At 48.6% G+C, this 15379-nt stretch overlaps 1 protein-coding gene across 1 annotated transcript; it reads left to right on the top strand.

Moving 5' to 3' along the window:
- The first annotated feature begins 7350 nt into the window (after positions 1-7350).
- LOC144938620 (D-beta-hydroxybutyrate dehydrogenase, mitochondrial-like) lies at positions 7351-13464 on the top strand. Its single transcript, XM_078866607.1, has 5 exons — positions 7351-7612; positions 9155-9361; positions 9802-9954; positions 11742-11875; positions 12388-13464. Exons 1-5 carry the CDS (start codon positions 7351-7353, stop codon positions 12784-12786), a joined length of 1155 nt encoding a protein of 384 aa, XP_078722733.1. The 3' UTR covers positions 12787-13464.
- The last annotated feature ends 1915 nt before the right edge of the window (positions 13465-15379 follow it).

Raw genomic sequence — 15379 nt, 5'->3', positions numbered from 1 at the left:
TAGGTGCTCGGCATGCGGGCATGTAAGAATATGAATGTTTATTTAAAGTGTGTTTATATTGTAAGAATATTCACGTTTCTTTAAAGGTGTGTTTATATTGTAAGAATATTAATTTTATTTTAAGGTGTATTTATATTGTAATAATATTCACGTTTATTTAAAGGTGTGTTTATATTGTAATAATATTAATGTTTCTTTAAGGTGTGTTTATTTTGTAAGAATATTCAAGTTTATTTAAGGTGAGTTTATATTGTAAGAATATTCACTTTTCGTTTAAGGTGTGTTTATATTGTAAGAATATTAATGTTTATTTAAAGGTGTGTTTATATTGTAAGAAAATTAATGTTACTTTTCCTGCAATTGACTATTCTGATGGCCCATTCACAGTACAAGTGAAAGGTAAAGCAGTGGCTTAATGAACAATGCCAGTGATGTCACCGCATACCCTTGACATCCATGGCTTTCTGGCACCCATCACAACTCCTCCACCATCTGCAGAACATCCTCCCTCCTCGGACCGCACCCACGGCCCCATTAGGGAGTCGTGGCATTGCCCAACGGGAGCGCACTTTTTGCGGTTCGACTCCGAATGGCAGCCCTGGTTATCCCTGCAATCGTCCGCGTCGTCCTCTTCGCAGTGAACGTTGCAGGTCCCGTGGCTTCGTGCGAAGGGAGTCGGCCATTGTGTGCCGGCGTCATGTCTTTAGAACTGATGTTCGTGTTTTAAGTTTGTTTGTTGCCCTTCCCCGTCGACCTCCGCTTGGCGCGGTTGGCTACGTGCGGTGCGAAGGAAGTTGAACATAGTGTGTCTGTGAAACAGCGCCTTCATGGGAGCCTTGCACTATATAAGAATGGCGCAAATGCTAAATGTTCTCCTAACTATCATCACCACCACCAATCGAGGGTTTTTTTCCCTCGTTTACCGACCTCTTGGTGCCACTCCAATGTCTGTCTCGGTAGCCCGTCCTTCTCTAATCCTTCACAATCTCGTAATATTCGGCTGCGCTTTCCTACCACGTTCCAAGCCGACCTATAATTAGGCATCAGTCAATGGCGGAGCCAGGATTTTCAGGTAGGGGGGGGCAACCCCTCCAGCAATGAAAAATGATAGAGTTGTTAGTAAGTCAGGACTTGTCCCTTGCTTTTTATTCGACGCATGTGCGGCGATGGCGCAGCCATCGATCGAGGGTCGAATTCGAACCGCGTGTGATCGGCATCGCGCTCATGTACTGTATACGCAACTGCGCACATTTCTGAGTCACTTATAACTGCTTTGCCGTTACTTATTGCCAATTATGAACCCAGACTATTGTCCTATCATCTCATAGAGTCCCTGGCACTTAATAATGTGCTACACAGTGGCAGTGGGGGTCGCTAAATTCCGATGTATTACTAATAAACCCCAATGATCCGATTGAAATTATGAATTTCGTTCGGATCATTGAGGGGGCACGTGCCACCCCCCCCACCCCACTGGTTCCGCCAGTGGCTTCAGTCAATGTTTCGCGGTGGACTGGTGGTTCTGTGGGTTAGGATAACCCCACCAACCACCTGACGATCCGAGTTGTATTTCTGCACATGACCAACATCAATGGCGAGAGACAACTGAATTGGCCAGCGGGAAGTCTGTTCAAAGTCCCACCATGATCGACACACCGCACGAGGACACTCGTGAGGCGATCGATCCACTGCATTGTGAGCCAGACGGTGTCAGCGTCTGAGCCAGACTCGCCCGACTCCTCGGTGCTTCCCGCAGGTCAACCCCGGGACGTCTCGGCTCCCCGTGGTGGTAGTGGCCCCGTGGGAGGGCATCTGAGCCCGGCCTATCCACCCCTTCCGTTTGGTCTCAGCTAGGCCCCTACTTTCCCACACGCCGCGTGCTCTGCACGTGGCCGCTCCGTTGATCCTGACGCCGGTTCTGGAGAACGACGCGGCCTTCAATCAAAGCAGAGGATTGAGAAAGGTTGGTAACACATTCCTTGCGGAGGGAGCTGGTAGGAACGTTGGGTTGCTCGGTCAATGGCCAGGGTCCACGGCGGCGTGGTGTATTTCGCAAATATGCCCGACTGTGAGGGCGGGCACAAGCCGGCGTGAGTAGGTTAAACGTTGAGTTTTATAAGAGCACCACAGGGTGACCAGCCCCTCCCCACCCAGCCCCACCCAGTCCCACCCTCCCCACCCAGCCCCTCCCCACCCTCCCCACCCAACCGCTCCCCACCCTCCCCAGCCCCTCACCACCCTCCCCACCCAGCCCCTCCCTCCCCACCCAACCCCTCCCTGCACGACGGACGGACACAATAATCCCCTGTGGGCTGGTGTAACCAGGAGGTTCCTACCAGTATAATGCTACCTACCATGAGATTAACTAGCGTGGGGGCAGGGGGTGCCTTCACTCCACCCCCCTGGTGGTCAAAGCTACGAGTTGGTGACCCCTTGACAACCACCGTGAGATGTTTTCAACAACAGTGGAAACCAGGGGGTGGGGAGCCTTTTTTCCGCCAAGGGCCATTTGGATATTTATAACATCATTCGCGGGCCATACAAAATTATCATCTTAAAAATTAGCCCGTTATATTTGGTCAAACATTTAATTAACTCACCCCTAATGTGATGGCTGGAACTGCTTCTCTTTTGCGAGGCGTGTGACGTTAGCTGGTATTGATGATGTTGCTACTCGCAACTGCTTTTCCAGGTTTGCTCCTAGATTTATTGAATTTCGAGTCCCGCCTGCGGTTGCCTTGGCAGGGCCACACCAAATGATTTTGCGGGCCTTATACGGCCCGCGGGCCGTATAAAGGCCCGCGGGCCGGACGTTCCCCACCCCTGGTGTAAGAGAACAAGAACGCACATTTAAAACGAGGTTCCAACTCATGCTTTCATTGACGTTCCACGTAACGTTCGGCTTCGGCAAGTGGCGCAAATCAAATATTGAGGGTCCCACCTGACCGATGTCCGCACCCCCTGAGCTGAGAATGGCGTTACTCCGCCACTGTGTGCCACTCTTAAAACGAATCTTCGCATCGCGTTTCCTGTCTGGCTTCTGATAGCGACACCGAAGAGTAACGAACACAGAAGACTGTCACAGTTCATTTAAAACTGCTCGAACGTTTCAATTTCTGCTTCTGTTAATATCATATTTTCGCCAGAACATTCTTTAAATCCGACAATATATAAAAAAACTCACAATACACGCGGGTTCTCGACTAGTTGCGATGTAGTATAAATATAATTAGTTTGAACTGCGTGATTGGAATGGTTGCAATATATTCCACTTACGTTGTTTAATCACTAGATGTCAGTAGAGTACCCAGCAATACATTCCTGCGGAGGGAGCTGGTAGGAACGTTGGGTTTCTCGGTCAATGGCCAGGGTCAACGGCGGCGTGGTGTATTCCGCAAATATGCCCGACTGAGGGCGGACACAAGCCGGCGTGAGTAGGTTAAACGTTGAGTTTTATAAGGGCACCACGAGGTGACCAGCCCCTCCCCACCCAGCCCCTCCCCAACCCCCCCACCCTCCCCACCCAGCCCCTCCCCACTCTCCCCACTCTCCCCACCCCACCCAGCCCCACCCTCCCCATCCAGCCCCTCCCCACCCTCCCCACCCAGCCCCTACTTGCACGACGGACACAATAATCCCATGTGGGCTGGTGTAACCAGGAGGTTTCAAAACATCGTGCTTTGCGGGACTGCCGGCATTATTTTTGTCGTTGCTTCCCAAACCACTAAATTGAAGATCCCCAGACTTCCACATTTGCCAGAGTGGAGAGCATAGTCCGAAAAATAAAACTTTTTCCGAATAATATTTTACAACAGATTTTAAAAACCTCAACATTACAGCAGCCTTTGAGTCCTTGAATGAGAAACCAAAATGTGGCATTTTTTTTATCTGAAGCTTTAAACTCGTATCCGTATGAATCTAGAATGTCAAGTAATGGCACTGAAATGTAGTTTTTTTTAATCCTTTATATTAAGTTAACTCGCTTGCTTGCTTTGTTTTTACGGGTTAATTTTTACGACCGTGCAAATCTTTCGGTCGTTTTTTATCCACTTCCCGTGATCCAATCGAGCTGACATTTTGCACGCAGACTCGTTGTGCGTGACAATTTATTTTCGTGAAATATTTTTTCCAAAATTTTCTACATTTTAGAAAAACATTTTTATATTTAATTACCAATTGCTTAATGGTGGCAGGCAATCATCTGACCCATAGGTGGCAGCCATCTCAAGCCATAGGACGAGAGGACTCTAGCCGCCCGTTTCAAAGACCAATGTGGGATGGCACGCATATAAATGATTTATAGTGAAAAACGTTGTTTTTACGGGTTAATTTTTTTCATGGTGTGTCTCGTAATGTCTGTTCTGGCTCAATTTCCGCTATTCTGCGAAACGACCAAATATGGCTGCTTGTAAAGGGTTGGTTTTTGCAGACCAAAAATGTGACGAGGGTGTGAGTTAATGAAGTTCATTGGGAAGATAAGTTGAACGGAATATCACGAACAAAATATATAGGCAGACAATACGTCCCCTTCGTATATCTGTCTTTCCACATTAAAACAAAACACGTATTTTATACATCCCATCTGCAGCACAGCCTTCTGGAAGTGCATAATTCACGAGCATTTATTCTTGCTAAAAACTAAACTCGTGAAGATTTATTTTATTTCGCCAGGTAAGGCTCACTGAGCTATTTCTCTCTTTTTCAGAAGCGACCCGGCCACAAATGATAGCTCAACGAAGTGGCTTATTACGTGGAAATGTATATCAGCCAAATACTCGAAATGCTGTTTCTAATTGTGGAGGGAAAAGCCGGAGGACCCAGAGAAAAATCCACACCATCACGGGGAGAGAGAGAGAGACACGCAAACTCCAAATATACAGCAGGCGTAGGGCTCGGCGAACTCACGACCTCCTGTATACCAGGCGAGGTAGTTAACATCTTGGCACCGTGGCGCCCGACAATCAAAGCCGTCTGCCAATGAGACACTGTATGTCTGTGTCGTCTGGGTTCTCCAGTTTCCCCCAGAGCTAAAAACGTGACACAATGTAACTGGTCTTGGCCAAACATGCCAACGCACAAGGATATTTCCAAGTTACTCAATTGGGATTACACGGAGGGGCAACATCGCCCCCTGCTGTCAAAACTTGAGAGCACTCTCTTGAAAGAGTCACGAGACTCAGCAAGGCTTTCCCCGGGTAAACCAGACAATGTAATGGATAATAATAGAACATTGTGCAGATCTCTTAAACATATTATGACTTTGAAACCCCCCTGCCAACCTCCTACGCATTCCACAAGTAATGACTAATCCCATATCGTGCATTTTCCATAAATATGCTAAACTCCTCTTGATATGCAAATTATTTTGTCAAGGCGCTCTTCCCCCTCCAACCCAGCTTAAATATACGCTCCAAGCCTGATGGTGTTTCATTCAGACGCTGTCTTTCCGACAGGCCTGTTCTTCACCTGACGACGGCTGCTTGCGTTGTGGCCGAAACGTCGTGAGAATTAATTTATTATGTTGAATTTTTTATTATTTTATTATTTCCCTTCTACGTGACTTTACCGAAAGAACCAAGAAGATGCAAAATAAGTAATTAAACACTGCAGGACACAAGTGATTGTTCAGATGAAGAGGAGGTTCTTAAAGGAAACGCTGAACGAGATGGACGTCATGAACGCAGCGGGTCCAGCTGTTGAAACAAACTTATCAGATCTATTTGCTAAATAAAACAAAAGTAAAAGCGCAGCCCTGCAATTTCTTGCCCACGCCACCGCTGGCTGCACCAGGCGGATCGCTTGAGAAAGCCCCCCCCTCCCCCTCTTGTGAAGTAATGGCTGAATATTTATGATATAAGGAGGAATTTCTCAACATCAAACTGCAGCATAATCAAATAATAAATCTCAGATGTGAGCAGTGCCTGGTACCACAGCTATTACACACAAGTCTATTACAAGCATCGCTCATGTGAAGTGATGCTAGCCAAGTGATAGGGTTTCATGTTTTATCTCTTTGGTTCTTTCGGTGAAGTCACGTATAAAATAAAATACATTTAAAAATAAAAATCAAGTCACGAAAACTTCAAATGTAGATTGATTTCATGTTTTACTTACACAAAAGCTCATCAGGGTCAAGATACCCAATGTTCCAGACAGTAATAGCGCAACCTCTGTTTTTATGGCGTCCATAAGGCTCTGTTTGATCTGACTCACAGTCTCAATGAGTGAAATGTCATTGACCCTGGGAGTGCTTTCCATTCACTTACATGCAGAACCCACAGTCGTGTGTTATGCGTACATGTAAGTCGTGTGTTATGCGTCGTGTGTTATGCGTGTAAGTTTATGTTTGACGTGAACAATCACTTGAAATTATGTTTAAGGTAACGTAATGATATATAATCTGCCGAAACCGCCTTAATATATAGAGGACTGCAGAACTTGGGTATAGAACTGTTGAGCGATACCCTTTCTTGGTAATGTACCCTTTGCATCACGAAGAGGCCAACCGCAATGGAGACTCCGGTACACTGAATACAGACAAAGTCACAGTGATCACCATTATCATCACGATCCATAGGCAGATAGCCCGTAGGTATACACTCTACATTCATAACACAAAATAATAAAAATATTAAAAGGTATGGTCTGCTGCTCTACGTTTAAAAAATATATCATGCTGCTCACAACGACGCCGATGATGTGTTATCTTATAATTTTGCTTTAAAACAGGACTCATATCTAACAGAGAGGGTGCTCGCCTATGACATCTAGCAGTTTTGCCGGCAGTGGTTCAAGCAAACCCGACTTTGCTGATGAGACACTGTGGTCAAAACCAGTCCAGAGTTTGCTTGTATTGAAGCAATGCTGCTGAAACTATCATCTCCGAGAAGTGTTAAAGGGACCGTTGAGTTGTGTAAAAAAATTTTTTTAATTTTTTTATGACAGAGAAATAGATTTATAAATTGAGGTGTTTCGTCAGATTACCCAGAGGGATACAGGCCACTTGAGTCATCAGACGTGACTTCATTCTGCGGTGAGGCAGAGGGTGGGTCAAAGCTCTCCGTTTCACGTTGCATACACACAGGAAGTGGTTGCTTGTCAACTCGGATAAGGTCGGGTGGGCGGCTGTGACCGTATATTGCTCTCCGGGTATATAAGGGTCACTCGAGCTGCTGGGAATTCAGCTCACCGCCAGTGAACAGGAGCAAAGATAATCATTTTACGCGGGCACGTGCCGTCAGGTGTCAGTCACCGAGTTAGACCGTAGGTCTGTGAGTGTAAAGGTTGCGAGTCCGTTCTATATTGGGAGGCTGCCTCAACTGCTTTCGCCCACATTATTGAGAGTTAGCGATGACTTCGACGATGGGCGGTAGAGCTCAGCTGATGTGTCTGCTGGCGCTGGTGTTGGGGCTCGCCCTGTTCGTCTACCCCGGATCCTTGCTCCGGATGAGCTGGGGGCTCCTGGGGTCTCTTATGAGCTTCGCTGGACTCGTAGGGGCCCTGGGGACACTGCTCGGCCTCACGGTGCTCTACCTGCAGTCGTGGCAGGAGGACACCAAGCGAGTGGACGCGCTGCACAAGAAGGCTGTGCTCGTCACGGGCTGTGACTCAGGTGCGTTGGCTTCTCTCTCTCTCTGTGTGTGCGTGTGTACTGTGTGTGGTGGTGTAGTGGTTAGCGCGCCGAGCTACGAATCCGGACAGCACCGGTGTCGATTATTTGAATCGGTTCTGGCCCTCCCCTAGGTCGACTCAGCCTCAAATGAGTGCTTAGAACGGTGTGTAAACATCGCCAATGGGCAACCACCCCCTCGTGTGCCGTTCCGGCATTAATGGGTGCTTAATAACTCATCACGATGATATTTGATCATTCTGATAACTGCGGTTAACTTTCTGCTTGATGGCATTGTCTGTCACTGGGTGGCCAGCACCACATCCGGCCGTATTTGTCTCCCCCAGGGTAGATTTGTGCACGTAACAACAAGTTCTCATTTAAGGCTGAGTCGACCTAGGGGAGGCCAAGGACCGGTTCAGATATTCGTCAACGATGTTGGCCTTTGAGCGGGAATCGAACTCGGCTCGCTGGGTTCGTAGCGCAGCGCGCTTACCACGAACAAGAACAATTAATCGATAATTGTAAACATTCTTGATTTGAAGCTTTCGTGACTGCAGGAATCCATACTCTTTGGTTCGTTCGGTGAAGTCACGTAGGTAGAAAAAATAATAGATCACAACGTTTCGATCGCAATGCAAGCAATCGCCTGATGACGATTGCTTGCGTTGCGATCGAAACGTGATCTAACACATTCCTGCGGAGGGAGCTGGTAGGAACGTTGGGTTGCTCGGTCAATGGCCAGGGTCAACGGCGGCGTCACGCGTGAAGTTTTTCTTGGTTCTTTCGGTAAAGTCACGTAGAAGGGAAATAATAAAAAATAACAATAAAATAACATTCTCACGACGTTTCGGCCACAACGCAAGCAGCCGTCCTCAGGTGAAGAACAGGGCTGTCGGAAAGACAGCGTCCGAACGCATGAAGTTGTGAAATGGGCACGGATGAGAATTGGTGGAGGGTGGTAGGGGGCAGAGGTCTGGTGGCCGTGAAGTTGAGCTGATGGAGGAGCGCAGTGGAGGGCTGGGGAAGAGATCTGGCCAGGTGCACACAGACAGGAATTAGGGTCGTCGGAGGAAGACGACTGGGGGGGGGGCGGGGGGGGGCTGGGAGTAGGTTAGAGAGAGGTGGTTGCCTCTTGAGTGTGGTGGAGGCAGTGGAAGAGAAGAAGCGAAAGGTGGAATGCGAGGGTGAGAGTCTGATGTGGAGTGGGAGTTTGTTCCAGTTGCAACGGGACAAGTGCTGTTAGCGAGCACCTATGAAGTCCTGCACGGCACACGAGGGGGTGAGTGGCCAACACCACGCCGGGCCACCTTTGTCTCTCCAGTAGGCGATGCTAACACAACGCACCAGGTACTCATTTGAGGCTGAGTCGACCTAGGGGAGGCCCATGACCGGTTCAGATAACCGTCACTGGTGTTGGCCACGAGCGGGCATCAAACTAGTGTTGGCGAGTTCGTCGCAGTGCGCTAACCGCTACCCTACGGCTCGCCACACCTCACCCACAGGCACACACGGTCACGCTTACGCCAACTCTTTTCAACGCAGGCTTCGGACTGCAGTTCGCACGCGAGCTGCACGGGCTGGGCATGACGGTGCTGGCCGGCTGCCTGCAGACCAAGAGTCCTGGGGCAAGCGAACTGGCCGCACTCAACTCGCCCCACATGCACGTGCTGGCGCTGGACGTGACGAGCGACGAGAATGTTGAGGAGGTGCTCCGAGTGGCACGAGGAATCGTCACTGACAATGGGCTCGGTGAGTTACCACGAGGTCGAACCGACCACCACCACCATCATCATCATCAAAAACAACAACAAACAACAACAACAAAAGATCTCTTGCTTTGCTTTTGCTGAGAAGGCATCGTACGTAGCCGAACGTGCTAATCGGCGGTGCGGGTTGAAGAACGATAAATTAAACACAAAAAAGCAGTTCTAAAGAATGAGTTTTCAATCTAGATTGGAAAGTGCATAGCTTCCGTGGCTTCCTAATATCGGTAGGAAGAGCGTTCCAGACGGCCGCGGAAGCCCTTTGACTGCGATGTACCACGTTATCATTCCCCATAGACCCGCTCGGCGATAAAAAAAAAAAATGCGACACCGTTAAAAAGGCACGTTTAAATAACACCGTACAAAACAAAAGTTGTTGATAAAATGGACATCACGACTCGTATTCTTCTTTGCCTCTCCCCGCAGAGCTGTGGTGCGTCGTGAACAACGCGGGCCTGGGCTGCATGGGCGAGATCGAGTGGACGAGCATGAGCTCCTTCAGGATGGTCGCTGAGGTGAACCTGTGGGGTGCAGTGCGCATCACCAAAGCCTTCCTACCGCTCCTGCGCCGCTCCAGAGGTGACGCCTTTGACGGCAAAAAATTAACCCCGTAAAAACAAAGTTTTTCACTATAAATCCTTTATATGCGTGGCAAATAAATTACAGTACGTGTTCAATGGGCCACAACCCAGCCCACATTGGTCTTTGAAACGGGCGGCTAGAGTCCTCTCGTCCTCTGGCTTGAGATGGCTGCCACCTATGGGTCAGATGATTGCCTGCCACCTTTTAAGCAATTGGTAATTAAATATAAAAAAATATTCCTAAAATGTTGAAAATTTTCACGAAAATAAATTGTCACGCACAACGAGTCTGTGTGCAAAATGTCAGCTCGATTGGATCACGGGAAGTGGGTTAAAAAACGACCGAAAGATTTGCACGGTCGTAAGCGCGCAAGCAAGCAAGTGAACTTAATATAAAGAATTTAAAAAGCAGCAGCAACGGCAGCTGCTATGCCATACCACTGCGGTGGCGAGATGTTAACTGCCTCGCCTGGTATACAGGAGGTCGTGGCTTGCTGCTGTATATTTGGAGCGTTGCAATGTTCTCTCTTCTCATGGTCGTGAGGATTTTTCTCCGGGTCCTCCGGATTTTCCCTCCGCATTTAGAAACGTGAGGTTTAAGAATATTTGGCCGCTATGCATTTCCATATGATACACCACTTCATTGGGCTATCATTTGTGGCCAGGCTTGCTTCTGAAAAAGAGCTATACAGCTCAGTGGACCTTATCTGGTAAAATAAAACAATTGGTTAGTTTTAGTTTAGTAATCAGGGAGGCCACCTGTCCATGTTTTATTGGATTTTCTTTCGCTTGGTAGCCATCTGCATGTGTCCACCAAAATGTGCCTAACTCGCGTTATGAGGCTCCAAGAGGTTTTATTTGATATATACGCTTGCTAAAGTATATTATGCATTGGTATTGCACACACCAGGGCATTCCATCTGAAATGTGGTGGCGTTTAATGCAATGTGTATGTGTGTGTATATAGCGTGTGGATTCAGCCAATGTCATCGATTGAGCAGGAAGACCTAATTGGCAACACTTCACAATGCAACCCGTCTCAAATTTCTATCTCATTCATTCATTTTCAGCCCTCTTGTCAGGATGAAGATCTTTTCGAGAAAAAAAAAACACACACTTTCATCTCATTGGGTTATTGCCTTGTTACAAATAAAGTTATTCTATCTGTACATAACCGTGCAGGGTTACGTTCCCCATCTTCATATTAAATCCAAAACAATAAATCTAACCCAGATATGCACTTTTCGGAAATAACTGAAAATATTGGATTCATCAGAAAGTATGACTGCACGCGAAATCACACCACTTTTATTCCGTCACGTCTGCGCAAGCGATGCAAAACTTGGACAAAAAAATCCGAAATTGTTCTCAACAATCTGAAATCCGCGAATCCGAAACTCATCCCCGACGTACTGCTTGTGTGTGTGTGTGTGCGTGTACGGCGCACTGGTTAGCGCACTGATTAGCGCACTGATTAGCGCACTGGTTATCGCACTGGTTAGCGCACTGCGCTACGAACTCGGCGACCCGAGTTCGATTCCCGCTCACGGGCCAACGCCGCTGACGATTATCTGAACTGGTCAGGGGCCTCCCCGAGGTCGACTCAGGCTCAAATGAGTACCTGGTGCAGTGTGTAAACATCGCTACTATGGGAGACAAAGGCGGCCAGGCATGGTGCTGGTCACTCACCTCCTCGTGTGCCATGCCGTGCTGTGCCGGCTAGCAGCACTTGCCCCAACAGTCTGTTAAAGGCTATATGGGGGCTCTTCGTGTGCGTGCGTTCAGGGCGCATCGTCAACATGTCCAGCATCGCCGCACGCACCTCGAGCTTCAACAATTGTGCCTACGCCATCACCAAGGTGGCTCTGGAGAGCTTCTCGGATGCCCTGCGCCTGGAGATGCACAAGTGGGGCGTGCAGGTACGGGCAAACGCAACACCAACACTACCCCCAACACCACCAACACGAACTACTGGTGTCACCACTAACAGCTGCGACAGGCAGGCGATGGCAGATCAGCTCAAATGCAAATCTGAACGAACATAAAACGGCCAAAATCTGTTTCAAAATCTCGCATTTCAATATTTTGTCTGTACTTCTCATCCAACCCCATCTTGTCCATTTTTCTACGACTCATTACATTTCATCCGCTTCACGTGTCACGGAGGTCGGGTGGTCCCACTCAACTTCACAGGGACCCTCAGTCAGGCCACGTCACCACTCGCTGCATCGTAATCCTCAATCCACAACCCGCAGACTCTGGTGACCCTCCTCGACCCAAACCATAGCCCAGAAACCCCCCCCCTCCCCCCTCCCCCCCAGAACATTGGCCAACTGGTGTCAACCACATGCCCACGTTGGCCTAACAACATTGCACGTGCCGCTTCGTGAACATCCCTTCCAACTTCCCACCCACCCTGCAACGCCCGCAGGTAAGCCTCATCGAGCCGGGCAACTACACCCTGCACACCAACCTGGTGGGCGACACGTCCGGCGTGGACCGCTTCTGGAACGCGCTGCCCGAGCCGCTGCAGCGCGACTACGGCCGCGAGTACGTGGCCGCGTTCGCGTCTCAGCTGCGGCTCAACCTCGAGCGCAACAGCAGCACCGATGTGAGCCCAGTCGTCGGCTCCCTGCGCCACGCGGTGACGTCCAGGTGGCCGCGACGCCGCTACCTCCCGGCCTCGCGCTCAGAGCGCTTCGCCGTGGCGCTCTTTTCCGCGCTGCCGGCGGTTGTCGCCGACCGGCTGTTCACGAGCCCGGCGAGGGCCGGGGGTCCGCAGAGAATTATTCCGGACCTGCTCAAGCAAGGTGGAGGAGGGGGGAAGTAAAGGCGCGGCGTTGACTGCGGCGAGGCTGTCTTGAGAGAAAGAAATGGGACATTGGCGAGAGGAAGGGACCTTGTCGTGAAGATTTGAGTCTGGGTCGCAAGCACAATTATAAGTACGCACTCATCTTTTACACAGTAATCACGAGGCCTCCATTTATTATTCAAAGTACATCGCAAAACAAAGAATTGGTGCTTTCCAACTCGTGCAAGGACTCACACACATCTTCTCTGTACTCTGCTGCAAAGTCCGTCTGCTGGCTACTCGGGCATTGACAAGAGCGGCATAGCTCAGTGGCAGTTTATTCGGGTAATAAAACTTCACAGCATTGCACCAGGTGGACATTCCACATGCCTTATATAATTTTACAGCCATTTATTATTCGAATGTTGAAGGCCTACCCATGCAGAGCCAGTCATAGATGTTGTATCATAATTCAGAGATTAAATGTGAGATGGAGGTGCATAGACGTGTATTAAAGTAGTCCAATAAATGATGTTGCTAGACTCCACTAGCAATATCGTAGCCTCTCAGCCTACCAACCTGCCATGCCTGGGTGGTCACCCATGATAGCCCTTTCCAGGCTCAAACATATACTCGAGATTCAGCTGTGAAAACTTCTGGATAACTCCTGGATGTGAGCTTCTTAGCTCAGATTCCTCCAGGAAGACCAAAGATCGATACCCGAGGCCTGAGAAAATTATGTCGGGTGCAATCTCACTTTGTGAAACCTCTTAAGCATTATTGTTTATACCCACAACTCGCATCCTGGAGCACATTTCGTGAATGTTGGTGTACGTCCATCAATCCCACACCCCATCGCCTACGTTTGACAAATATTTTTTTGTTGACCACGGTTTCTCCAAATGTAGGCCACTTAGTCGGTTCGCGTTTTTCTTGGAAATTGCGCTGTAGTTCCTGCCTATGGGCACACACCGCACCAATAAAACATTTGTACATAATGTGTCGTCTGGGTCGATTGCAACACAAGTCCATTTGGCCGCTTACAATAACGCTTTATTTCACATGCTAGAATGTTGCTCTCCATGTGGGTTACTTAAGCAGTTGCAGAAACTTTTTACCACAAACATCCAGCGAAGTTGAATTTCTTTAACGGGTCTCAACTTGCCGATGGAGACTCCAAAAGGTCAACCAGTCCAGAATGGCGTCTTGCTTTCACAAATGTTGCTGCCGATGCAAACACCGGTTCTACAAGGCCAACAACGTTGCCGTTTTACAAGTTGATGAAATGGGACCGCTGGTAATTTTGTGTTCGACTCTGCGGTCTATGGGGGCAATGTGAATGTGACTGCATTGTAACAAAAAAGTTCAACAATTCGACGAAACGTTTTAGAAAGTTGCGTCGACTTTTAAAGACAACCCACAACGTGAACACTGTGCAAGTCGATTGCAGATGCTGCGCGTTGCGACATGCCGTGGGGTTGGTTAATCGTTAACAGCCGGGTGCAAACACGTTACATGAACTTTAGTTCCCGGGTCGCGAGCTTGCATAGCGTGGTAGGCGCAACGTTGTTTTACAGGAGTCGAGGTTGTAAAGTAGATTGCGGCACTTGCGGTTTTTTTAAGGGAACAGCCAAGAAGGCAACGTCGCTTCCATTCGTGGGACCATCAGAACACCACTTGAACATTTTCTAGAAAAAAACAGCTGTTCAACTTTTGTCACATGCCCCCCTCCCAAATCCAGTATCTACACCGGCGTCTCCCCCCCTCCATCCGACAAGGTTTCAGCGACAACCTGCTGGGTTAAGTAATTGGTGATTGCAGCAATCAAGAGAACCCAGGGTTGACAGGCGGCTCGACTGGATTTGGACCCATGACCTCAGCGGTACCCACCTGGCAGATACCGCCATTAAAATAGGTTCCGCTTGTCCGTCTCCTGTGCTCATGCACCACAGAGCACCCTTGTAAAAAACTGCTTTACGGGCCCATCCGTAAAACAAAGTGTAGCACCAGCACAATTGGCGCAGACGTTGGAACGAACTGGAATATGCACGTGTCCCAATAGGTGAATTCGGGTGACCCTGCACACATTTCAACTAGCCAAAATGTTGTCCATTAATAACGTACTTGTCAGCGTTTCAGCCGATACCGTGGGCATTAGTGATGAACACGCGCAGATCAAACTTCGATTTAAAGCTTTCATGACTGCAGGGATTCATCTTCTTGGTTATTTCCGTAAAGTCACGTAGAATGGAAATAATAAAAAACATAAAATAAATTCTCACGACGTTTCGGCCACAACGCAAGCAGCCGTCCTCAGGTGAAGAACAGGTCTGTCGAGAAGACAGACCGTCTTGGCTGCTTGCGTTGTGGCCGAAACGTCGTGAGAATTAATTTTATTAGGTTTTATTTTTATTATTTTTTTATTTTCATTCTACGTGACTTTACCGAAAGAACCAAGACGCGCAGATCAGCTCTATTAAATACACCCCTGCCGTCAAAACAAAGGTTCGACCCCTGCCGGAGAACTTCCGAGCTGTTATTTGTAGCATACCTTCTTGCACGCGTCCACCACACGACGCCATGAACGACGAATGCGGCATTGAGTGTGGGCTGGCGTGTAGTAGACACGTGG

This window comes from Lampetra fluviatilis, chromosome 22 (assembly GCF_964198595.1).
Source record: "Lampetra fluviatilis chromosome 22, kcLamFluv1.1, whole genome shotgun sequence".
Classification (NCBI taxonomy): Eukaryota; Metazoa; Chordata; class Hyperoartia; order Petromyzontiformes; family Petromyzontidae; genus Lampetra; species Lampetra fluviatilis.
This window is presented reverse-complemented; position numbering and strand designations above follow the sequence as displayed.

What these genes read in the sequence shown, in the direction of transcription:
- LOC144938620 (XM_078866607.1), top strand. Translation starts at nt 7,351, where the DNA reads ATGACTTCGACGATGGGCGGTAGAGCTCAGCTGATGTGTCTGCTGGCG. An exon ending in CGTCACGGGCTGTGACTCAG is followed by an intron (nt 7,613 to 9,154) that starts GTGCGTTGGCTT and finishes TTTTCAACGCAG; the next exon opens with GCTTCGGACTGCAGTTCGCA. An exon ending in GCTCCTGCGCCGCTCCAGAG is followed by an intron (nt 9,955 to 11,741) that starts GTGACGCCTTTG and finishes GCGTGCGTTCAG; the next exon opens with GGCGCATCGTCAACATGTCC.